General features: G+C 47.0%; 1 protein-coding gene across 3 annotated transcripts in view; it reads right to left on the reverse strand.

Annotated features, from left to right (window-relative positions):
* The window catches only part of EFL1 (elongation factor like GTPase 1), a 117,659-nt gene that overhangs the window by 75,532 nt on the left and 15,376 nt on the right, over nucleotides 1-26,751 (reverse strand). For 2 of the 3 annotated variants that reach the window (XM_025893043.2, XM_025893044.2), the window contains exons 5-14: nucleotides 23,533-23,666; nucleotides 22,223-22,360; nucleotides 20,540-20,754; nucleotides 11,694-11,817; nucleotides 10,306-10,382; nucleotides 9,479-9,615; nucleotides 8,412-8,534; nucleotides 6,364-6,463; nucleotides 612-763; nucleotides 197-363 (exon numbers count right to left, since the gene is read on the reverse strand). In XM_025893043.2, coding sequence (XP_025748828.1) covers nucleotides 197-363; nucleotides 612-763; nucleotides 6,364-6,463; nucleotides 8,412-8,534; nucleotides 9,479-9,615; nucleotides 10,306-10,382; nucleotides 11,694-11,817; nucleotides 20,540-20,754; nucleotides 22,223-22,360; nucleotides 23,533-23,666 — 1,367 coding nt within the window. The remainder of the gene's footprint in view (nucleotides 1-196; nucleotides 364-611; nucleotides 764-6,363; nucleotides 6,464-8,411; nucleotides 8,535-9,478; nucleotides 9,616-10,305; nucleotides 10,383-11,693; nucleotides 11,818-20,539; nucleotides 20,755-22,222; nucleotides 22,361-23,532; nucleotides 23,667-26,751) is intronic. The other variant, XM_073882180.1, reaches the window with a different exon arrangement.

Raw genomic sequence — 26,751 nt, forward strand, 5'->3', positions numbered from 1 at the left:
TTTAGTTTTCCAAACCCTACTAAGTGAGATAAATTTACCAAATGTCCCCAAAGCAACATAAGAGGAGATACATGGAATCATCTGAATGTGCCTATCTAGAGACAAAATAAATCTACCAATAAGGTAAATCTCAACCAATCTGAAAAGATGTAAGAACCTTGGAACGATATACTAATGTTTTACTTCCAATTCTTACCCGCCGCAAAAACTCAACAGGACTGTATTTGGGCCCCAGGACAAAAATTTTCTTTCCTCTTCGAGCCACACCACTGAACACGCGAGCAAATGCAATAAAAGACTCTTGGTTGTTTCCTTCCTGGGGCACAGATTTAAGGGTCATACTCTCCACCTGATGCTCATCACCTGCCAGAAACAAAAGGATAGTGAGTGCCAACAACGCTCTCTCTAATCCAGGACGCGCCTAGAAATAAAGGGAACAGTGAATACGATCCATTTGGCCCAGTTTTAGGGAAGAAACACCAAGAACGACGGAATACTGATAAAAGCTACACTTAAAGGCAAGCTCAAGAGCTAGAGGAAGAGTGTCCTAAGTTAAGTAAATGCCCAATAAACCAGTACTGTGCGCCAAAACCCATTTAGGAAAGCTGTACCTTTGGGCTCTTCTCCCTTTGGACTTGTGTCAAGGGCACTCCCGTCCTGGGGGGGTTCCGTGCGTGCCTGCCCCTGCGTTGCTGCGCGCTTCTCCGCATGCCTCTGTCTTGCACGCTCTCGCCTCTGAGCAATTTCTTCCTGGGTGAGAGGTCTACAGGAGATCAGAGATATGTTAACTTCTGGCAACATCAAGCATCTCTCAGTCATTGGAGCAGGGAAACGGCAATGATTAATGTGGCTGGATAAGAGGAGGACGGGTCCCAGGTCCCTTCCAGGCGAAAGGTTTCTGCAAGCTCTCCCCCTAGCTGTGGTGACAGAAGAGAAGACCTCTCAGGCTTTCTCTAGAACGCTCTGTCCCCAGCTATTCTGAGCTTCTGGAGCGGCATGAGAGAGCCCATGTCCCCAAACAGAGCCATCTACAACAGCATGGAGCCTTTCTGGAAGGCCCACATTCCTTCTGGATGAGGTGACCAGAAGGGAAGGGAGGGAAACGAATGGCTGATACCAGGGCTCAGAGCACCCCCGTGGAGAAGCAAGCGTAAGACCCCAATAGGAAATGGAGGTTTTCTCCACAAGCACAAAAATATATCTGCATGAAGAACCGGGGTCCAAGAGGAAGGGTTCACGGTCAGGCTGAATGATGGCGACTCAGCGGGACTAAAAGGTCACATGGTGTTAGACCCCAGCACCACTACAGAAAAGGCAGAGTGTGGGTGTGTCTGTGTGTTTGCTGGGGGCTTAGTCTTGGTTGGAGTGGGGTAGGGGATTCAGCCGTTCTTCCTAAAGAGTTATCCTCAAGTCTAACAGGCCACAAAAAAGGCACAGCTTTAATAACAAAAGTCTTTACAAAACGGGAGCGCTAAGTTGAATAAAAATGGGCATTCTGTTTGGGAGTTTAAGTTTGGAAGGCAGAAACCACGCAGGTATATTAATTCCCAGGATGTGGCTCCTTTCCCACGTGTAGGCCTTCCTAAACCCACCAGCATGCACAACCCCAACACCAAGCAAGACCAACGGCTGCCCTGACGTCAGCAGCACTGGGGCATCTCAGCCCGGCAACTCTGGGACCGAGCATCAGGATACTCAGGCGAATTCTCTGGTCCTAATTCTATGCTCCAGCTCTGGAAGCTGAGCTCCTCGGTCTGGTCCTGTCACCCTGTGCCTCCCTCCTGCTGTCCCTCACCTTTGGCACTATCATTTCTGCTTTTCTCCCTGATCTCTGACTTGACACCTGACAAGTAACCTCATCCCCACCGTGCCATGCGGGGCTGTGTCCCAGGACACAGGAACCTGAGAGACTGATCTTTGAGAACAGCTTGGCCAGGTGCCGTGAGGCAACCCACACTGCTGGCGCTGGAGGTGCCCACTTCCCCTGCAAGAGACCAGCTCCCCTCTCCTGGAAGCTCCAAGCATTAGAGGCCCTTTCAAGTATGGGATGAAATCTGCTTCCTTGAAATTTCTCGCCACAGCTGCAGGCTGTGCTCTGGATCAACAGCCAACAAATCCACTTCTCCCTCTCCTTGCGATGGCCTGCGCTCAGGCCCTTCCCCTCACCCTGCTCTGCTCCAGGCCCAACACTCCAGCTGCCCCTTCAATCAACCCCGTGTATCTATAGACTTTAAACTCGCTTACCAGAATATCTGCAAAGTGCAAGTTAAACTATAAATGCAGGATGTAATATTATCATTAGAACAGGGAGGGAAAAAAAATGAGACACTTGTTTGCACATGAAGAGAAAGTCTCTTTCAATGGGCTTATCACTAGGATCTTGACATGGTCTTAATCACTTTACATAATTATAGTACATACTTACTACAACAGTTAAATGAAATAGATGCTATCATCCCTATTTTACAATGAGAAAGCAGAGGCTTAGGAAATTTAACCTCACCTAAAGTCACTGGAAAATAAATGGAGGAGCCAAAACTCAAATCCAGATCTGACTCCAAACCTAATGCTCATTATCCCTAGGATGTCTCCCACTGAGAAGGAATTAAAGATGATAAAATCATCATCACATTAAGTAAATCATTTTAACTTTGGTTAAGAAAGATACATATTTATTCACATAAATTACATCCTCATTCCGCCTAAATTCATGACATGGTCTGGAATAAGTTAGCACTTATATTCATCAAGTTAGCATGAACCGTAACAAGGCTTGCTGCCCGTCCAGCACTCATCCACCCATCCAAGGGATGCCGCCCCTGTGCCTGGCACTGCTGTGGGCTGGGGGTGGTGGCACAGGGAAAGGGAGCAGACAGCCAGACAGAAATCACAAGGATTTATATGAGGTACCCACTGCGTACCCTGCGTTTGTGGAGAATAAAGAGGACTGATCTACAAGAAAACAGAGCTCTACCAGCCAAGGCACAGCTGTGGGTGATGAGTCCTTCAGGCTGTAGTTGAACTAACACTTCCTGCACCAGAGACGAAGGAGACCAGAGGTGAGTGTGTTGACTGGAAGGCTGGGGAGGTGAATGAGGAGGGGAAGGAGAAGAGGCGAGGACGCACATCCATCCAGCCTCTGGATTCCAGGCGGAGTGCTCACGCTCTGCTCGGTGTGGAACAGGCCGGAAGGCTGGCCACAGCCTGCCACCAGAGGCAGCAGGGATGGTGCGAAGCGACAGACCCAGAAAAGCGGCTTCTGTGTGAAGACCGCATCTTGTTCCTAGAAGGAGCTCGTTCTCAAGAAGGAAGCAAAAGCAACGCATGGACCCGGGGACGCAGTGGGAGAGACCTGCCTGAAAACTCAATACAATGTTCCCTAACAGGCAGTTAGACCAAGTACATACTCCTAAGGATCTGTGATAAACTACAACTGAGAACAGCAAAAACAAAGGCCCCGAATCTAAAACGTGGGATGGCTGCTGGCCTAGATTTAGGGGTGGGCGCTGAAAAGCCACACCGGGTGGAACTTCCCAGAACACTCGGTGAGAAGCCGAGGAGCAGCAGCTGTTCCACACTGGCCGGCGTCCGCTCACCAGCTGTACAAAATGGTGAAAGAAACCACTTACTATGTTTTGGGGGTCAAACCCAACTCCACCAGGAAGAACTGGCCCTGGGGCACCACTCTGATACCCTGACATGAACCCAAATGAAGAAGTTTAAACAGATTTCTCAAGCTCACAAAGTGCTCTCTGATGCAAAGAAAAGGGACAGAGGGGAAGAATATGACAAAGCAGGAGAGGCAAGTAAAGAAGGCAGAGCTGGTGGAGGTGCTGTTCCCCCAGGGACATCTCTGCAATGCCTTTTGGAGGACGAGGAAGGGAGCAGAGAGAAAGGAGTGGTAAAAATGTTGTGCATCAGCTCTCAGTAACCTTAGAGGGCTGACACAATGGTGCAACAGGAAAACGAGCTCTGCCGAAGAGCAAACACGAGGGCAGGGGAGGTAAGGCGGAGCGGCGGCGTGCTGTCCCGAGGGCAGAGGCACTGGACTGCAAGGAAGAATTCCTAAGGTGGAACCTGGAGTGGCTCAGCAAATTCGGTCTGTGTGCAGAGTGCCAGGGCCAGGGGGACGGGTCAGTGCCAAAGACAGATGGAAAAGCTGCAATGGAAGATTCTAGAAGTGCGCACTGACCAAGTTATGAAAGGTGGTCAAAAGAAAACATTCCAGGTGAAGGGGACCAAGAACCAGGAGCGCAGCCAGGAGATACTACCGCTGTTTCTGATAGTATCAGAAGGACCGTGCCGATTTTACTCAGCGAGGAGGCCTTGCCGTGTGTGTGGACATACAGCTGGCTGACACACTGTGCACTTTCAAGGCCAGTCTCTGCTCCTGACGACCGAACCCCAGACATCACCCCTCACCCAGGCCACACCGTCAAGCACAGACATGTCCCGTGTGTGCTAAATGAAGTCATGCCTGTTCATTGTAGACCACGTGGAAAGGGTCGCCTAGTCACTGGATTTAAGGTAAACTGTCCTGAGAATGGCTTTCTTTCTCCTGATAAATACTCTTTGCTGGAAAAACCCCTACCTGAGAGGAAGGAGGTAGATGAGACTGAAGAAATGGGGCAGCCAGACTCAGTGGCCTTGTTGCCACTGCTACAATGACACACACGTGAGGCTGACGCGCGTCATCCTGGGATGGTGCTCAGTGTCAGAACTCTCAATGGGGCCGCGGAATAACCCTCACTGCTGGTCCTTTATATGCAGTGGCTGCATGAAGGACTGTAATCAGAGCTCCCGACTCACTACTGCTCTTATCTGACAGAGAGAGAGAGAGAGAGAGAGAGAGAGAGAGAGAGAGAGAGAGAGAGCGCACAAGCAGGGGGAGTGGCAGAGGGAGAAGCAGGCTTCCCGAGCAGGGAGCCCGATGCGGGGCTGATCCCAGGACTCCGGGATCATAACCTGAGCCGAAGGCAGATGCTTAAGGACTGAGCCACCCAGGCGCCCCTCCCTACTGCTTTTGTTTCAATATTCAACGACAGCGCTGTTTTCAAAGTTAAATGAAGAGTAAACTCAAATGTAAAAGCTGGAAAAATGAAAAGAGAAAAAGAAAGACAAGCCACACTGGATGAGCAAGGCCAGGTTCCACGCAGTGAATGGACAAGTCCCGGGTTTGAACATGGTGGCCTCCTTCCAGCTCCATGACCTGGAGCCCCTAACTTACCTTTTCCATCACAGGTAAAACTGAAACCCTGACTACTTCCCACTCGGGAAGTGCTGTCGGATCTCAACGGCCCATGGACACTGAGATACGAATACTGTCTGAGCTCCGCGGATGGCAGCCAGTGGTCAGTGTCACCACTGTTATTCTTTGTAAGACAGAAGAATAAGACTTAAGATGCCCCCGAGGTACCGGACATTCTTTTTTTTAAAGATTTTATTTATTTATTTGAGAGAGAGAATGACAAAGAGAGAGAGAGAGAGAGAGCATGAGAGGGGGGAGGGTCAGAGGGAGAAGCAGACTCCCCGCTGAGAAGGGAGCCCGATGTGGGACTCGATCCCGGGACTCCAGGATCATGACCTGAGCCGAAGGCAGTCACTTAACCAACTGAGCCACCCAGGCGCCCGGTACGGGACATTCTTAAGAAGTACTATTTACATTATTTCTCTCGGGTTACTCAAAAAATCCTTACGAAGAACATCCAGAGTAGATGTGGGTCCTACAGAAGAGGAGCTTCGAGGCACCCACATCAAGTTTTCATTCCAGACACCAAGATCCCAGTGTAGGACGGACGGCACACGGATTGGCAAAGCCAGAGCCCGGAGTAGGGGGACCAGCCAGGAGGCTGAAGCTGTAATTCCTGCAGGAACTGATCAGGATCTGAACGGGAAGGTAGTGGAGCCGAGGAGGGGAACACACATGGAAAACCCAAATGATGGAGAAGAGATTCTCTGAGACACAGGAAACGTGAGAAATAACCCAACTCCCAGAGGCACCAGGCCCCACCCCGACCCACACCCATCAGCAGACACACTCACATGGTCCTAAGTCTCCACTGAGGTCGGCAAGGCAGGCTTGGAAAAGAACGTGCCGTATGCTCAATACAAATGAACTGTGGCTACTCCTATTACTCTTCTCCTTGAATTTACATCAGCTCAAATCAATCGCCCTGGAGCTGATTTCAACAACTCTCTCCCCCAGAGGGGTCACAGGAAGACTGCGCCGTGCACACGGGGGTGCCCCATACCCATCCCGGTGTGAGGAGAAAAGCGTCTGCACACTCCCACCCACACCGCTTCCGCACCGCCACCAAACACACACCATTTCCCTGGCCCGGCCCAACCTCCCCCTATCCTTACCTGGGCTTATTCTGGGGCAGGGCCTTGGCATCGACGGCGAACATTTTGGAAACAAAGATAATAACTGGAGCAGTGTCCTCGCTTCCACATTTCATGAAAGCTACACAAATAGGAAGGAAAAAGGTCACTCGCTTTTCCCATGACCAGAAAGGCAGACTTCTAAGACACAAGATGTTTAGAACACGGCATCACCTCAATGCATAAGCGGCCTATGATCTTTTACAACAACAATAAAATTCTCTTTAGAAAAGTATAAAATCGCTAGAACACAGTAGAGCAAGAGCAAGCAGAACGGGCCGAAATGGGGAAAGAAAGGCAAAATGAGCAGGGCAGGGGGAGGGCTGGGTGCTGAAGCCGCCAACGGGGCTACCCCCCCCCCCATAAGCCCTCAGAGATCCTGCCCAATATCCACAGCAGAAGGGGTAAAACTGAGAAATGCTAAGTCAACAGTCAACAAGGCAGCTTATTAATAAAATACATACAAGTGACACAAGTTAGAAAACAGACAAGGATACCTCATCATGCCAGTAACAAAATACTTAGAAATAAAGACTCAATATTATAAAGATGTCAATTTTCCCTAAATCTATATATACTAACACAATTTCACATCAACATGTTGGCATTTTTCTTCACCTTCCTGGAGGTATATACAAAACCAGTGATGAGTGTTTTTGGGTTTTTTTTTTTTTTTTTCTTAAAAAATCACCCCCCTACCAAAATAATGTGCACATAAATGAAAGAATTCAACAGTAACATTGAAACAAGAGCAACACAGCAGGAAGTCAGAAGCAAGGGCACAGCAGATGTCTTGCCAGGGACGTGGGTACAAGGGGTGAGGAGCAGTGTGGCCTGCCCAGACTCCCTGTCCTGGGACCACTCTGGCTGCACAAGGGAGCGAGCACCAAGGGAAACAGAGAGCAGAGGTGGGCACTGGGTGAAAAGCTGTACTGACACTCAGGTGAGAGACCATGGTGGCTTGGCCCCAGGACGCAGAAGTAGAAATGCTGGGAAGAAGCCGAATTCTGCACAGATTTCGAGGCGAGAACACGAGGATGTGCAAATGGATTGGACGCAGGGGTGTGAGTGAACAGGAGCACCACGGACGACTCCGAGCTTTCTGGAGTGAGCAAATGAAAGGACGGAGTCTCCTCTGACTGAGCTGGGAAGAACCAGGAGAAGCAGGTTGAGGGAGAAGGGAAGAAGCCTGGTGGGGGGGTATCTTAGGGCTCGCGTGCTTCTCAGAGACCCGAGCAGGGGGAGGTGCGGCGGGTACCCGAGGCTGGAGCTGAGGGGGGCAGACAGGCTCAGAGACACAGGTGTGGGAGTCATGAGCAGACTGCTGCCGTGGCAAGCCTTGAGGTGGGTGACATGGCCAGGGGAGGGAATGCAGGCCCTGCTCGGGTCCGCCCACAGTGACAAGGAGATGAAAGGGAGAGAGGGACGAGCAACAGACACGAGGAGTGCGCAGCCAGAAGAGGAGCCGGGGGGAGCGCAGGAAGGAGCGGCCGGCTGTGGCCAACGCTAGTGACAGGTCTAGTCGATGATTTAACAAAGGACAGTCAACAGGGGCCCTGGGAACTGCAGACAAGTGGTTTTGGGGATGGAGGTTGCAAATTCAACAGAACGGGAGGAAAAGCGGAGACGGTAAGTACATGCAGATAGATGAAGTTCTTGGAGGCTTGCAGAGCCTGGAGTAGGCAGTTCCCCTCTTGTGGGGAGCAGTGGGCAGCCCAGCCCCGGAACCCCCTTCCACGGTCCCCAGGGACCCGGCCACGGTGCTAACACAGCAGCTCACGGACACATTCTTGGCTGTGCAGGGGCTGGGACATAAGGTCACTGGGGGCTTCTGAGACGAGATCAGGGCAGAAGGCAGGGGGCTCAGAGCCTCTGGTCTCCCACCCCAGTGGCGAACAAAACGGCTCTAGCAACACTAAAACTCTGGCGAAATGGCCTTTTGTAAACTGGCATTTGGCAAACTGGTCTAGAGCAGCCTTGACTTAGGATGGTCCAAACTATGGCCCCTGCCGAGGTCCCCTTCACCTCACCTGCTTTCAGGGCCTGGGTTTCGGGCGGAAGAGAGTCAAACGTCTGCGATCCTGTGCACATCAGTCTCTCCACCCTCTCGGCTGTCATATCCAGGGGGCTGGGAAGCTTCTGACACACCATCGCTGACGTCTGCTGTTAAGGACTCACAACCTCGAACACGTGCCCTCCAGCAAGGCAACAGATTCCCAGTGCACACTAAATACCGAGGTGACAGGGTCGGTCTCTACAGAAAACACCCGGGCTGGGAAACACTATGCACCACATCTCACAAGAGAGACATGCTTTCAGGGAGTTCAGGGACTCGCTGGAGTCCAGGAAGGACCCCTACCACGGTGTTCCGGGACACTGATGGCCCAGGGCACAAGAGAGCACGGCACCGCTTAGTAGCTTGGCCTCCTGAGACCCTCAAGTGCTACCACTTTTTCCCACAGTTCTGGTCTACCTAAACTCCTATAAAATGACCATCAGCCACTAGCAAGGATACCAAGACGTCCCCTACCAGAGCCCGTGTCACCGCAGGGCTGAGATGCCACAGCGGGCCCACACCCAGGACACTGTGCCCACAGCCCTCCACGTGGGGACTGTGTGGGACACGCACATCAATGAAAAGAAGACAGTTAAATGCGCCTATAAAATTATCTAAATGTGAACCATCTCAGATCAAGTCCTCTGGGAATCACTAAGATGATAGGAAATATCAATCAGCTAAGAAAATATGGCACTGAAATGAAACCCTGATCCAACATAACCATCTAAATTATCGACTTACACGTAAATCTTAGTAAAATAAAATCTTTTGTTTTCACAGACTATTGAACAAAAATAAAAAGATGCCTCTTCTTTCTTGAAAGAACATGTATCTGAATTGGTATCAGTAAGCACGAATGAGTATCAGAATGTTCATTTGTAAAAGCAGTGAGTACAGTTTCAGAGTAGCATACTAATTAACCACAGAAAACTTACTTTGGGTGGAAATGTGTTCTCTCCAAAGGATTTCCTGATTGCCAGTAACATGCTGTTTCCTCCTGCTTTGTCTGAACTCTTATTGCATCAAGACAAAGGATACCCAGTACAGCATGGGAGATGGGCAGCCACTGGCTACAGATGGCATTGATCTGAACTTTAGGGTCTGAATGTCGTGCCTCCCGGGCTCCAATTTTCAATCCTAAGGAAGTCACTATTTTATCAATTTTTTCTCTGTCCCTGTAGTAAGCATACAAGGGGGGGGGAGGTCACACACAGACAGGAAGGGGCAGATGGGAGAAGGAGCTCCACATTTTTCGACACACTTCCTCCCAATGTACCTCCTCTACAAGAAAATGAACATGTTTGGGGGGGGGCTCCCACCAGGGTCTGCACTCCCTCCCTTTCCAGGGCCCCCTCCTGCCGGGCTCCCAGGGGGCACCATCCCAGGCCCCTGAGGCGAGTTGCGGTGACCGGTGAAGCAGCCTGACCTATGAGTGCTCACAGTCATAACTCCAACTCTGGAAGAACTTTGAAAGTAAATTTACTGAAGCAAACTTTCTTTTCCACTTGTATCAGGCAAGGGTGTTCCCAAGTTCCCCATTAAGGATACTGGATATCCAACACCCTTTCTACTGCAAGTACCGTTTTATTTAAGCTGGGTCTGTAAAAACAAAGATCCGGTGCTTCTGTCCATCCATCTGTCCCCTCCTGTGGGCACTCTAAAACCCTCAGTGCTGTCCCTCCTGCTACCCTTGACCGAGGTTACACACACTGCTTTCCACTGTTTCCAGGCCCTGCGATCAACTGGCCTGCAAAGGCTCTGCTCACTTCCTGGGTCTGTCTCCGCTTTCTGAAGCGCGACTCATCACACGGGAAGGTGAGGCAGATTATACCACCCAAAGACAAACAATTTTATGGCAGTCTTACTTTTTCAAAACAGCATCATACAAACTCCATATATTCTCCAGGATCAGCTGCACAAATAAAGGTTTCCTTCCTTTTGCCTGTAAAACAGAACATGTGCACTTAACTTTCTGAATATTTAACAGGTACCTTACATATTCACCCTTGACGTGTTTTGTGAACAGTATGTCTCATTTCTACCAGAAAATGTTTACTGAACAGTAAAGTCGTGGGAAATGGTTGTAACGAATTCGCTCAACAGCCAATAAGGTGCAGTTAGTAACAAACCACTGCTGTCTTCCTCTAGGAGCCAGGGTTGTGACAAATGAGACCAACTGCAGGGCATGTCGCTGCAACTGCCCCACGTCTGCCATCAAAGGAGTACACGACACCCAGGCTGAGCGCTAAGAAGTCACGCTGCGTGTGCAGGTCCCTTCCACAGACTTCTTCTAAACAATGTTCTTAAACGTGAAAACCGTTCACCTTCAAGGAAGAGGATAGTAAAAAAACAGAAAAAACCTACCATTTCTCTGACCAAACCGTACACAAAGTAACAGCACCTTGAGAAGGAAACCGTCGCACGCACGTGAGACGGGATACACACAGGCGCCCCCTTTCCAACCATCGCCTGGTTACAGGTGGAAGAATGGGGGTACAGGCCACAGAGCTGGGAAGTGGTGGAGCCACGATGCACACACACACTCGGACTCTCAGCCCGGCTCTCTGCCACCTCACTACACTGGCTCCTTCTTAAGGAGCTTTTGGAAAGGCTCTTAATGGCAAGGGAAGATGCTCACGACATGACGTCAAGCAAAAAAACAGTTATGTTAGTATGTAAACAGTATAAGCTCAACTGAGGGATGGATCCTAAAAGAATGAAAAAAATTAAAACCACAGCATCAGCTGTGTTGGCTTCTGTTCTTTTTTTTTCTTATGGCTTTATATTTACAAATATTTTCTAAAAGGAATCTGTATGCTCCTCCATGAGAATAAATTTATAAAATCCTGAATTTTACATTAAAAAAAACAACAGGAGCAGGCCTGGTGACCAGCATTCAGTGAGAGAAGCCTGAGCTGAGCCTAGGAACACAGCGCGCTCGGAAAGAGCCGTCTCTTTACAGTGAAAGGGTGCGACACAAAAGCAGGATGCAAAACATGTGTCTTCAAGTGCACAGGGTCTGAGATTTTTGCTCCTCTTAAAAAAAGAAGAAACAAACAAAAAGCAGTTCCTTGTTCCCTTATTTAAAGAACTCCCTTTAAGCAATACTTGGAAGTAAGACACATGACCGTGAACCCTCACGAACGGACCCACTTTAACCAAAGCCAAATTACATCTATTAAACGTGCTACAGTACAAGTCTGAATGGGGCAGGAATGTGAGCAACACACAAAAGGGACATATGCCACATCACCTGATCCACCTTCATGATCTTCTTGGCCTTCATACTGATGTAATAATCTCCCCACAAGGTTTTCAAAAGAACTTCCTTTTTGATGCCAATTTTTTGACTGTAGATTTTGGCAAAGTGCTCAACTCTGAAAGAAAAGCCAGTGTTGGTGTTACGAGTAAACAGCAGTAAGTATGAGTGTTTCTGTGTCAGGTACTGTTCAGAGTGCTCTGAATGCACTACTAGACACCCTCATTTCAACCATCCAAAGGGCTGGCACTCATTACCTCCCCATGATCCAGAAAAAGCTACACACACCAAGATATTACGTAGGTAATATGTGGGGCTGGGACCAAACCCAAGCAGTCCGGCTCCGGAGCCCGTGTTCTTGTCCAACGGCTCTACGTTCCTACAGATTAGAATCCATGCTATCGCTCCCTTCCTTAACTCTGCATGTGCAAAACGAGGCAAGGGGAACAAGGGCCAAGGAGATGCAGGCTCCAACTGCCCTACACAACTCGCCAGCAAGAAACTTCGTTTTGGCCTGTCAGGGCTATAGGGGCCTGGTGCTCACAAAGGAAAAAACGCCAGAGCCAGAGCCTGCCAGAAAAAGGTTTCTTAGCCTCCTGGATTCCACAGGAAACATACGCACACTTGGAGAGAAACCAGTTAGCACCAGTCTGCTCTACCGCAAACCCCAGCCACAGGACAACAGTCACCTGACACATTGGCATGGGGCAGGTAGCATCTGTGCCGTCAGGACCTAGGACCCAGGAAAAACCTCCTTTCGCAGGGATGAGCACATTTCATGTAAGGCGTGAGTCCACCTCTCAAAGTACCAGCATCTGGGAAGATGCCTGCTATTTTGTCCACTGCACAGATGCCAAAGGTAACGTACTCTGGACAAGTTTTTACCTATCAGTCGGCAAGTGTGGTATGGCCCGAATCCAGGGTTAACTACGACCCTGTCCGATGAGCTGATATTCTCACAGCAACAAAGCCTGGTGGGAGCAAGAGGAAGCTAGAGCCCTGCAAGTTCATTGCTGTGGTCGGAAGCAGAGAAGTGAACAGCAGGCTGCAACTCAGCACCAAAGCAGGCACCACAGAAAGTGCTGGAGGTAAGTATCCAGCGTCCCCTCTCACTGAGGACGAAGGGAGAGAACACACCCAACCAGGAATCAAAGTCCAAATTCTGCAGTTACAGGCTACTGGCATTCCAGGGCCGGCCTCGAGAGGCCAGGACCTCAGAGCGACTCGCTGTTATCAGCTGTATTTCCCATTTGATTCCACAATGATTTGTTCAGGTGGGTTTGTTTTTTTAATTTTCCAAAATTTTAGTTTCTATTATAATTTTGTTTATATTTATTATACATATAAATTATGTATGCTTTCTACATACATTACATTATGATTAACTTATAACTGTCACAGTTTTGAAGGAGGGATCCCTTCTCTGCACAAATTCTCAGCTCAGTCCGCAGACTGACAGCTTCTGCCTTGGAGGGCTGACAGGAGCACGACCGCTCTCCCTCCCACTCCACAGGCTACTCCACAAGTCAGGTCAGTGGCCGGTTGTGCACAGTGCCCATGCCTCAAGGAAGAAAAACAGACTCTTGCTGCCTGCTCCAGGAACCAGTAAAGAGAGCCGGGCCTCCTCCCAGGCTTCTTGCGGTGAAGCATGCCCAGAGCAAGGCACAGAAGCTCCCTTCCAGATGCAAGTCAGCAGACCGCATCTCCCTGCGGCTTCTACTTCTAACCCCCTGGTTCTGCCAGGCACGGTGCCATCCTCCATGCAGACTTGCAGATCCATTCCAGGACCCGTGGGAGGGGGACAACAGAGGGCAAGCACTGTGGCCGGAGGTCCCAGGCACATTCTCCAACCCAACCTTACCTGTGAGGCCTCATCTCCACCTGGATGCTTGTGAGGGCCCCAATGAATACAGCAGACGCTTTGAGTGACATATGGTTAAGTTGGGTCTATTCTTACATGGCTAAAACTGAGGGTAATGACCGAGTGATTAGCACATCAAACTTCCAATATTTTCATATTTTGTATTTTTTGAAATTGCATTTTTTTGCCTGATATAAGACCAATTTTTGTATATCCTTCACTGGCACTTAAATTCTGACTTTAATTATACTGTTCAGATGGTTTATGTTTTTATTTGACCTGTTAACAATCTGACTGATATAAAATCTTCCCCAAACCATACAGATTTCTACTTATACTTCTATTTTCGCCTCATGCACTTTGTTATGATCACTGATACAGAGTTAATCTCTGTCCATTATCCATTAACAAGGATTCTTATACCACAATATATTTCTAAAAAATCTGCATTGTTCATCAATACTGACAAACTGACTTTCTTTTTGCTCACATTTGACTGACATATTGAGCCAAAGCTTTGGTACTTACCCTCCAGCTATTACGCTTTCTGTTTATCTTCTCAGGTAGCAAACCTTTGGATTTTTTTTTTTTTTAATGGAATTTTGTATCGTAACTGTTCTGGAAATGTGGATTTCTAGAATGATTTCTGCTCATGCTTCCAAGACTTTTTTTAAATGTTGATTTGTGGTACCCAGACTTTTGTATTTTCTTGGTCTTATACAACACTGTGTCAGATACATGTCCTGTTTTTAATGATAAGTGGTAAACTTAGAGGTTTCTACACTCAAACCTCTATCAGAATCATAAGTGATAGGCACAGAAATCTTCCAAAATCTTGGTTTTTACCCTCTCCATTCTTTTTCATCCCATAGTTCCCATAAAACTTGCCTAACATCAACCCTTCCCCCCCACTATTGCTTCATGCTTTTTGTCTGTCATTAGTTAGTTGTAATTTTAAAACTATGACAATTTCTCCGTTCTTGGATTCTGTTCTAATTCACTTCCTCCACAGAGTACCTTCAAACGGGATTCTCAGAAAGACCTGCAGACCTACTGACCCATCCATCCTGGCCTATCTTCCTGAAGGACAATGTGGCCAAGGGGGAGGTTATGGGGTATCCTTGTGCGTCCAAGCCGCCCAGCGGGCCGCCGTTAACAGCAGGAGCCGAAAACACTGGTGTACAAAGACAAACGGAACTGCTCTAGGGAGGACTCCTGTCCCTGTTTTATAGGGTTGGGAACTCAGCTGCACTTATCTACAACCGGAGCTGGACTCTGACCTATCCGAGTCAGCAGATTCTCCTGGATTCACATCTGCAACAGGACAGACTGAGGCCGTATACCCCGGTTCAGCCTCATGTCACACTCCTTCAACCTGTCCCCCGGTGAGAGTTTCAACCATCCTCCAAATTCTGAAATGTGCTCCTTTCCCACCTTTTGGGACACAGGAGTTGCCCTCTTTCCCTACTCATGACCCATCAGAGGGAGGCCGGCAGAAATACACCTCTGGCGCTTTCATTCCCACCAGCTCCCATAAATGAACGTGTCCACTTGTCGACAACAGGCACTGTTTGGCATGGATCCTAAATGCGACCCTGCTTAACACAGGGCATTCACTCACTGACAGCATATCAAAGTGTCCAGGGTTGTGAGGATCCCGAAACCATCTGTGCAAGCCTCTCCCCATCCCTTCTCCTTCCACAATAAACTGACACCAAATTTCTGAGATTCAGACTAAAAATCGCCTGGAACGTTCAATGATTTCTAGAAATCATTCCCGGCAAAGGATAAGCCCCCCACCCTGTGGCTCACGAGCAAAATGCTGACAGGTTAGGAAACTAACAGGCCTGACCGAGTTATATGACAGAATGAATCACTGTACTTTGTAGCTCAAAGAAATTCTCAGAAATCATCTAAGCCCAACATTCTTAGTGTTCGGGTGAGGACACTGAGGCCCAAAATGGTGACCATGACATCATAAGCCGTGCGGAAAAAGGGCACATTCTCTGCAGGTTGGTAGTTTCTATTTTTGTTATATGTCCACTCTCTGAATTTCAGTAGGACCTTCACGGGCACCAAGTGGACTATAGTCTCTATAACTGATGACAAACCAACAAGGAGAAACCACGCTATTATAATTTATTATCCTGTCAAGGCAAAATCTGTCCGGTCCAAAGGGAGTGAAGATCAAGTTCCTTTAAAAAAAGGAGGGCCGAACAGCTAAGACTGGTTGGGCCCCCACAGGCCATGCACTCTGCTCAATTTCTGATCCCTTCTTCTCTCCCATTTGCAAACTGACAAATGTTTCATGAATAGGCTCTGTTTGCCCCTGGTGCATTATGTCTGGTTCTGTTATCCCTGCTATATATGCAAGATTCAGCCCACGACCACGACTAAGTAAATCCCACTGTAGTCCCACAACTGTTCATCCAAGCTCCAGACATTTTTCACAAAGTAATAATTCTTTAATTGTATTTGGGTTTTCTAATTTTACAAGTCAGTAATGGTTGTGGTTCAGAAACATAAATCAAATGCCCATCACATTCTAAACACGGACATCACATTCCATGGCCCACGTGTACATATCCAGAAGGGGCCATCAGAAGAAACAAGGGTCCCTGGATCCCAGAGTAGAAGCCCCACAGTCAGAAAGCATAAACTTCAGTGTCAAGTGGACCTTAAATGTAGTATCAGCTCCTCTGCTTCATGGCTGAGCGATGTTAAACAGCTGCTAAATGTCTCTGAGCCTTGGATAATTCATAAGAGTATCTATTTAAAAGGACTGTCTTAAGAACTCAATGAAATAATTTAAGCAAAGTGACCAGCTTAACATTTAGCATGGGTACACCCGAATAAAGTTAGTTTCTTTCCATACTATCTTCTGCTAGTGCAGACAGTAAAAGTTAATAGAAATGTGTTTGCTCACATATGCACAAATAACCTCCAGAGTATACAAGAAACTGCCAGGATGCACTAGTTTCCTGTAGGGAAATGAATTGAAAACCTAAGAGACAGGGTAGGAGACTTTTCATGGTCTCCCATGGATACATTTTTGTACCTTTTGAATTTTAAATTTATTCAAAGAATAAAGTTCTAAACAAATCATTTTACATAAAATCTACAAAGAGATGCAAGACTGGTTCAACATTCAAAAAGCAATCAATGTAATCCACTATATTAACAAGTTAATGAAGAAAAAACCTATGATTATATTAACCGATGCAGAAAACGCATTTGACAAAATTTGACACCCCTTCATAAAAATGACTCTGAGAAAAAAAGGAATACAGGGGAACTTCCTCAAATTGATAAAGAACATTGAAAAATAACCTACAGCTAACCTTATACTTAATGGTGAAAGACTCAGTACTTTCCCTCTAAGATCAGAACAAGGCCAGGATGTCCACTCTCCCTGCTCTTTAACAGTCCTGGAAGCTCCTGGCAGAGCAATAAGTCAAGAAGAGGAAAAAAAGTGGCAAAGTAAAGGAGGGAATACAGTAGCCCCTGTCAGCAGGTGGCATGACTGACTTGTAGAAAATGCCAAGGAATCCACAAAGAACTCTAGTAAGTGAATTTAGCAAGGTCACAGTATACAAGATCGACATACAAAAACCAATTAACTGTATTTCCAAAAGGTAGGAATGAATATGTGAGCACCAAAATCAAAAATATAATACCATTTCTAATTGATCAGAAACAATGAAAAATTAGGTGCAAGTCCAATATAATATGTACAGGGCTTTATGTTGAAAACTACAAAATGTTAATGAAAGAAATCAAAGAAAATCTTTAAAAATTTGAGAAACACAGTGTTCATGGATTAGAAGGTACAATGTAGCAAAGATGTCAATTCTCAAATTGATACAGAAGTTTCTTGATACAGAAGTTTCCCCAATGCTTTTTCAATAAAAACCCTAGCAACATTTATTTTTGCAGATACAGACAAAGATTATTATAAAATGTACATAGAGGGGTGCCTGGGTGGCTCAGTTGTTAAGCGTCTGCCTTCGGCTCAGGTCATGATCCCAGGGTCCTGGGACCGGGCCCCGTGTCAGGCTCCTTCCTCAGCAGGAAGCCTGCTTCTCCCTCTCCCTCTGCTGCTCCCCCTGCTTGTGTTCTATCTTTGTCAAATAAATAAATAAAATCTTAAAAATAAAATAAAATAAAATGTACATAGAGACGGACAGACCCTTGAACAGCTTAAATAATCTCCAAAAAGAGGAATGTGGGCTGAAACAATCTACCCACTCTCAAGACTTGTTAGATACTTATAGTAATCAAGACTGTGTGGTACTGGTGGAAAGACAGCCACACAGATCGAGGAAATAGAATAGAACACTCAGAAATAGATCCACACAGGTATCCAACTGATGTCCCAATGGATTTTGACAAAGGTACACAAGCAATCCAGTGGGGGAGGAGGTATAATGGTGCTGGAGTAACTGGACATCTGTAGCCCAAAAAAGAACCTTGACCCAAGTCTCTCATTGTATACAGAAAATTAACTCAGAATGGATCACAGACTTAAATGTAGAAAGTAAAACTATTAAACTTTTAGAAAAAACTATGAGAGAAAATCACCAGGAGAGAAAATACTAGCCATACGGGATTCTTAGATTTGACTTTAAAGGCATAATTTATAGGGGCGCCTGGGTGGTGCAGTCGGTTAAGCGCCTGACTCTTGGTGTCAGCTCAGGTGGTGATCTCATGGGTAGTGAGATGGAGCCCCGCACTGGGAATCTGTGCTCCGCACGAAGTCTGCTTGAGTTTCTCTCTCTCTCCCTCTGCTCCTCCCCCCAAAGGCTCTCTCTCTGAAGTAAAAATAAATAAAGCCACTCAAATTCTGCTCTATGAAAGACATTGTTAAAAGGATGAAACATCAAACTATAGACTAAAAGAAACTATTTATAAAACACATATGAGACAAAGGACTAGTACCTAGAAGGTAAAAAGAACTCTCAAAATTCAACAGTAAAAAAACCAAACAATACAATTAGAAAATGGGCAAAGGACTACACAGCAAAGGAGATCATCAACAAAATGAAAAGGCAATTTATGGGATGGGAGAAAATATGTCCAAATCCTATATCTGAAAAGGGATTAATAACTAAAATATATAAAGGGCTCATACAACTCAACAGCAGAAAAAAAACAAAGAATGCAATTAAAAATGGGCAGAGGAACTGAAGAGACATTTGTCCAAAGAAGATGTACAGATGGCCCACAGACGCATGAGATGCTCAACATCACTCAGCATCAGGGAAATGCCAATCCAGCCATAACCAGATATCACCCTACATTTGTCAGAATGGCCACTATCAAAAAGACAAGGACTAACAAGTGTTGGCGAGGATGTGGCCACAGACAACCCTCGTGCCCCGCTGTGGGGATGGAATTGGTGCAGCCAGGATGGAAAAGGGTATGGAGGCTCCCTGAAAAATGAAGAATAGAACTACCATAGGATTGGGTAATTCTACTTCTGGGTATTTATCCGGGGGGAAAGAAAAAAAAAGAACTTGAAAAGATATATGTAACCCCCGGTTCACTGCAACATCATTTACAATAGCTAAGACATGGAAGCAACCTAAGTGTCCATCAAGAGATGAACGGACAAAGATGTGTACCACATATAATATATCCTATCACATATACACATATATCATATGCATATCATATAATCATATATATAATCTGTGGAATCAAAAAACAAAAAAACAAAACCAACACAAGAGCCTCACAGATACAGGGAACAGTGGTTGCCAGAGGCAGAGGTGGGGGACGAAATGGGTGAAGGGAGTCAAAAGGTACACACTGACTTACAAAATAAGTTAACTCAGAGGATGTCATGTACAGCACATCAGAGAACAGTTAAATACAGTACAGTATATCTGAAAGCTGCTCAGAGGGTAAATCTTCGAAGTCCTTACTACAGGAAACAAACTTGTTCTGTACCAGCATATGGAAAACTACACTTAGCCTGGCGGTCATTTCACAGTCTATACAAATGCAGAATGACTCTGTTCTACACTTGAAACTAATACAATGTTCCATGCTATTCGTACCTCAGTGAAAAGTGAAAGAGAAAAGGAAAGAAGACGAGGCAAGGACACGAAGAGACGCCCCACCCGAGGACACACAGGGCAAAGGGGCGCAGGAAACGACGCCCCACCGTGCTAGCGGTCGGGAAAATGCAATTAGGACCACAACAGCGTAACAATACACACCTGTCGGAACGGCTAAAGGAAAGCGACACCACTACACAGCAGTGACGACGTGGAGAGACTAAGACCACCCCCACACTGCGGGTGCGGATGCATAACGGCGCCTCTTCTGGAAAACCAACACACCAAACCTACGACTGCCAAATGCCCCAGGAGGCGCACTCGCACGCACCCACCCTGGAGAAATGAGAACTTACGTTCACAGAAAAACCTGTGCGTGGATGTTTGTGGTAGCGTCACGCACAACAGCCCCAAACTGGGAAAAGCCCGGATGTTGTTCAAGCTCGAACAGCACCCACCCCAGGGAACACTGCTCAGCCACAGAAAGGAACCGACAGCTGATACATGCAACAACTGAGTTACTTCTCTAGGGAATTCCACCGCCTGAAAACAAGCCAATCCAGAAAAGGTTACATAATGTGTGATTCTGTTTTTATAACATTGTCAAGATGACAAATTACGCAAACGGAGGACACCTGTGACTCCAGGGGTTAAGGGGGAGCAGGGTGGCTATATTAGGGAAGGATCTTCGCTGGGATGGACAGTATCAATGTCAATATTCTGGCCGTGACATCGTGCTCCAGCTTTGCAAGATGTTACCGCTGGGGGGTACTGGGCAAACGGTACAAGAGAACTCTATTCTTTCCTACAACTCTGTATCAATCAATCATTATCTCAACAATAAAAAGTTTCATTAAAGAAATCATTTGTATACACAGTCCATGCGAAGAGATCGAAGGAGATCCGAACAGACTTACCCAAAGCCCCACCCATCTATTGCACTCGTAAACACCACATTGCCCTGATCCGGAGAGAAGTAGAGGTGAGAATCATCCGTGTCCTCCAAGCCAGTGCTCCAGTCATACACTTGCTCTCCTGGGTCAGTATTTGGATTCACTTGGGATTCAGTCTCTCTCTCTGCTCTTTCTTCTAGGACTTTGGAAGTAAAAAGAGTTCCTGTGAGTGCATTAATCTAGGAGAGAGGGTAAAATGGCAGAGCGTCATTAGATGTTTAGTACACTGTGGTGGGAGATGCGCTGTCTAGAATCATCAGTCAGTTTGGGCTCCATGGGTGGAGGTGATATTTACAACAATAATTAACAGACATGTTATCAACCCATTCCTTCCAAACCCAGCAAGCCTAAACTGTATGGCTTCTGTGAGGTCGTTTTGGGACCCGAGGGAGTGGCATCCAAACACGGGGCCTGGCGTCACTAGGAACTCACGACTCCACGATCCTAGTTCAGAGCCTGAGCCCGCTCCCTTGCCAGTTCTCACACCTGGACTTGTCACCACTCTCCTCGGGCCCTTTTCCTGCCTCAGCTATTTCCCTCCCAAGTGACCTTATTTCCTACCGCAGAGAGAAGATGGAACCTCTTATTCAGAAACCCTGCAAGCTCCCGGGATTCCAACCGATCAGCCCGGATCTGTCTGCAAACACCGCTGGTCCCTCTCCTTCTGCCTCCCTGGTGCCCTTCCTTGTCTGGCTCTATAGGGAACTAGATCCATCGATCGATCCACGCTTTCTCGCTGCTCTACTTTGATCCCTTCCTCCCTTCGGCAAATAACTATTCTCAACTGGTCTCATCAGTGGTAACCCCCTGTCCTGAAGAAAGTCCAGACCTCCACACGTGACACACGATGTTCCCCATAATGGAAGCCCTATGTTCCCTCCTACTCCCTCCTCCTGCTTCCCATGACCCCATTCTTCAGGGACAGCAAGTCACACGCACCTCTTTGAATGAAACATCCTACTATGCTTTTTCCTGCATTTACTTTGTATATCTTTTTCCTTCTCTCCTAAATGCCCCGGCCGTAACTCCCGACCTTTTTCCATCTCGAGGCTTCTGTCCCATGACTCTTCCTAACTCTCCTCTCTCTGACCCGGTCTGGGTGAGGCAGCCCTCATTCACGTTCTCCAACCACACCCACGCCTTGTCGCTGCTCTCAAGGGTCCCTTTAAAGGTCTCCCCACCACACTTCGACATCTTTGAAGACAGGGACTCTGACCTATCGGGACATTCACACTCCCCAGCACACAGTGGACATCCCAGAATTCATTTATTCAACATATAGTTATGTAAGTGTCTGCTGGGCAAATACATGAATGGTTGGGCAAAATGTCATCTAAAGGCAGGTCATAAAAAAAAAAAAACCAAGGAGCCTCCTAATATTGCTGCACTTTAGAACAAAGCTATAAGCTTGTTGCAAGAGCGCTTCAAAACCTACTACCCAAGCTTTGTACTCAAGGATGCTTCCGGTGGATGGAGGGGACTCCTGAGGGGAGGCCAGTCCCGCTGTCTCTGCCGTAGTATATGATGACTCTAACACACGGCAATCCTAAGTCCTAAAGATGCGAATTTCTGTGGCAACTTAACAGCTTCCTTACAACTCTTCTTGGAGCCCCGATTTTAAAAACACTGAAGTAAAGAATGAGATACCTGCTCTAAAATATTCTTGAGGTGAGAATAGGCTTCCTGCGGGGTGAATTTCAGTTCCACTATCAAGCGATCTATCTTATTGATCACCAAAACTGGACGGATGTTTTCAAGCCAGGCTTGTCGCAGAACGGCTTGTGTCTGAAAACAGGGAAATGTAAAACTCACAATTTGAAATAAAGCACATGAGAAAATCCCAATTCGTAATCCGCTCATTTCCATACTCTTGTATCACAACAGCTGCTCCCCCAAACACTCATGAAGTCTACATCACAGACGGAAAGAACAACAGACAAGAAACTGCCCTTGCCTTTATGGAACTGACTAAGAAGGATAACTAAAATTGTGCAGCGTCTACTGAATAATGAGAAAAAAAACAAATGCTCATGTTGCCAAAACACAGGCCAGAAAACCAGAGCATCCCCAGGAAGGCCCCACGTGCAACTTGCTGCCCCACCCCCACAGTTAACCTCTGTTCTGCTCTTCTGGAGTCAGGTGTACTAAGGACGCTTATCTTGTCAGGACAGAGACTAAGGCTGTGCTTCCTGGGCTGGGGGACCGATGCCCTCAGGGGAAACCAGAAGGGAGGTGACAGGACAGTTACGGCACAACCTCTTGGAATTATCAAATTTTGTCCATTTGAGTAATTTAAAGCTTTTCTCATTCTTTTTAAAAAATATTACAACAAACAAGGGTATGTTAAGAAGTGGGATACAAAGGTGACATTTTTTGAGATAAAACATAAGGCCTCTAAACAAGTCCTTATAAGAACCGAGCTTGGAGAGCCACTCCAAGGTCCACGCCCAGCACATCACCCTGGTGAACTTTTCCACCTTTGGAGCAAAGGAGAAACACTAGCCTGAGGGCACAGAGGATAGAGAGAGAGAGAAGGGGTGGGGGGCAGGAGTGGGTGTGTAGGTGGACAGAGGCGTGAGCGTAGCCTGAGAAGCCAACAGAAAAGAATTTCCCGTAGGGATGAACCGGCTCAGTATCGTGCCATCAACCACTTCTCCCAGTTCAGAATCCTCCCCAAATTCAGCATCTCCCCAACTCTGGCCGAGTCCCACTCTGAGAGGGCATCACAGATGCTTCCAGGTTCTTAAAGGTAAAGTCATCCTCGCCAAGATCCCTTCTGGGCGTGGGTGACTTAATGCCATCACAGACTGGAACATTATGGAATGAAATGTAAAACCAACCTTCTGACTGTCGGGGAACCATCTAAAATGGCACAGAGCCATCAGCGGCCAGTCCCTCCGGTTTTCCCCGCCTTCTTTATTTGACCTGTTACGTATTTCCACATTACGACCTATTACCTGTGGACAGACTCCTTCCACGGCATCAACCACGATGATGCACCCATCACAAATGCGGACAGCTGTGGAGACTTCCGAGGAGAAGTCCACGTGTCCTGGAGAGTCTATCAGATTAATCAGGTACTCCTCGTTATCTAAAATGGAATTTGAAAACACACATTTTCAGTTGTGCAGGTACACGACATTCTCCCAGAGGCGTTCTAGAATAAGAAAGGTGCTAAGAAATGACTGAATAAAGCTAAAGAAGCCAAAAAGCTCAATCAACAGCTGTCGTTCCAACTTAGGAATTCCCACTGATGGAACCATTGATTCCAAGGAACATCTACAGAAAACATTGAGGATTTTATTATTCCCAAAGTTACCACTTCCTAAGAGCTTACTGTGAGCCAGGCACTGTGCTAAACACTTTTCATGTGCTAATCACACATGTCTTCCTGAATCCATACAGTAACCCTACAAGATAAATGTTACTATTTCACTCTACAGATTCCAAGTGGAGACTAAAAGAAACCAATACCAGGGCATAAAAGCTGTTCACAGGGGGCCGAAACGGGAAATGCCAATTTAAAAAGACACAAAGTACTTGGCCACTACTGTCCTACAAGCTCTCGGAGAGCGGGGTGTGAACCTGAGATTTAGATTCAATTTTCCAAAAATTTAAGGAGGAGTTACTATGTGCCAAGCAATGTGCTCTGTGCTCACACACAGATTGCACCTCCTTCCAGCCTCTTGACAAACAGGAGTATTGAGCTTTTAGTAGGATGATAACTCATGCAGAGTTGTCCCAAGCACTGAAAGCCCCACATCCCATCAAACCCCAAAGTCAGTCCCACATCCCATTAACTCCTAGGTCAGTCCCAGACAAGCCAGAACAATGAGCCACCCTAGGTTACAAAGACTTCACGCTGGAACATAATGAAAGAAACCATGCAGAAGAATAGTAATTCATTAGATGTCTACGCTCATTCCCCATTTGCTAAACCTGATACGGTTCTTTTTTTTTTTTTTTTTAAGATTTTTTATTTATTTGAGAGAGAGAGCAAGCAGAGCAAACAAGAACATGAGTAGGGGGAGATGGGCAAAGGCACAGAGAGAAGCAGGCTTCCCGCCGAGCAGGGAGCCCAATGCGGGGCTCGATCCCAGGACCCTGGGATCATGACCTGAATTGAAGGCAGGCGCTTAACTGACTGAGCCACCCGGGCGTCCCCACAGTTCTCTTTTAAAGGCAAAGCAACCACCGAACACGCTCAGACTCCCCCACATACTTTACTTCTGCTCTTCCTCCTAACTCAGTGTTTTTCTACTTCCGTGTGCTGCAGAGCTACTCCAGGGCCCGAGGGCTGGATATTACACGTTGCAGGCCATTTAGAGGATCTGCCCAGTGCCCTGAACCAGCTGACGACTTGCCTCACTCCCTAGCTGACAGTGATACTGAGCAAGCACCACATATTTGTGGACTCCGCCTGGCACCACGCTAAGCATTTTGCAGACACTGGGTCGTGTTTACTAGCAACCACCCTTTACAGTTGTTAGTACCATTAGCACAATTTCACAGAGCAGAAAAACTAGGGCACAGAAAAGTTAAATATCTTCCTTGAGTACATCTAACCAGAACCTGACTCCAAGGTAAACTGCCTAAGATCAAACAATTCAAAACGGTAGAGTAGAAGTTCAAACCCAATCTAACTCCAAAGACATACCTTTGACCACACCACTCAAGATGGCATCAAGTTCATCCCATGTGCTGAGAGTCCACTGGGGGTGAATTTCTAAACACTAGGTTAAGGATTCAAAAGTGCACCAGGGCTCAGTGGGAGAGAGTGCCACCAATGAGTGATGGGCTGCTTCTTACACACCACCAACCTGTCCCAGGTCTTCTCGTGCAAGTTGAGTTACAAGGAATCCTGGCTCTGCTGCACCCACCGGGGAAGGCTCCAACCAGACAGAGGACTGTGGACATCTCCAAAGAAAACCAAAGACGTCAAAGACCCAGGGCCCTGGGACGGTGGCCCCTGGGCCTCAGTGGAGCTTTTTATTGTCAGGGCTCACAGCACCCTTTGGGATAAGCCCAAGCTCTCTACCAAATAAGGCAAAGGAAAATGAGCAGCACTAGCAGGGTCTAAGGTCCTATCAGCTCCCATCACGTAAAACAGAAGCTGTGAGATTCCTAAAATCTCTCCACATTTTCCTAGCCTAACCCTTCATAGATAAACATGCCCCCAAAGGGAAGAGATGTATGCAATGTCACACAAGGAGCCAGCCAGAAACACACCCAGGTCGGTCTAATGACCTTAGTCACTTCCTATAGAGGTCCTAGATTCCTTTATACTTTGCAGCTGGGGAAACAACACTTGCTCGCTCATTTGGATGAAGTCCAAGTGTGGAGAACTGTAAGCGCTCTCCCACCCTGCCTGACAACAGCCAGGCCTGAGACAGAACTTCCAGAGCCTGGGTCTGCTGTCAGGTCCCTTACAGAATTTAAAAATGCATCCACAGAGAAACTTCGGGCTTCCTACATAATAGTGCTCTTGCCTTTTACTGGGGTTACAGACCTTTTAGATGACATTCAGAAAAACAAATACACCTACCTACCAATCCACCTACCTACCCTCCCCTAATTATGCACCCAATTCCAGACCCCTTGAAATTTATTCAAGGACAGCAAGTTCAGATCCCAAAGACAATAGAAAGCTAGGGATATATCAAGTGTTTTCACCTGCAAATAGGCAACATAAAAAATAAGACTGCGTGACCAAAAACCTTTGGGAAATGCGGGGCGGGGAGGGGGGGGCGGGGTTCGGGGTGAGGAAGAGGCTCAGAACACACGTATGTACTAAAGGCTCAGAGAAGCTCTGTAATAAAGAAGCCTGACTTCTCAAATGTACCTGACGAGAGAAAGGCTTTGGGCCGTGGTCACCCACACAGCTGAGAAGCACAGAGCTCAGCACACAACCGGTCTCTGACTTTCAATGACTTTTTTTATCTTCACTCTTTCCAAGTAACTTCAAAACTAAATTTCCAAAGGTAGGGAAAAGAAGTCCAATATCCATCAGAGGAAAAAAAAAAAAAAAGCCCATAAACCCAACTGTCTTCAGCCACGCTGTGCCTCTTTAAGACTTGTTTCCCTGAATGCCATCTACCACCGTTTGTGTGTGTGAGCATCAAACACACACACACACAAATAAAAAAACAAAAAAAACCAAAATAAATGGGTGTGGG

The sequence above is a fragment of the Callorhinus ursinus genome, unplaced genomic scaffold (genome assembly GCF_003265705.2).
Source record: "Callorhinus ursinus isolate GAN/ISIS: 27379988/994484 unplaced genomic scaffold, GSC_fseal_2.0 scaffold45, whole genome shotgun sequence".
NCBI lineage: Eukaryota > Metazoa > Chordata > Mammalia > Carnivora > Otariidae > Callorhinus > Callorhinus ursinus.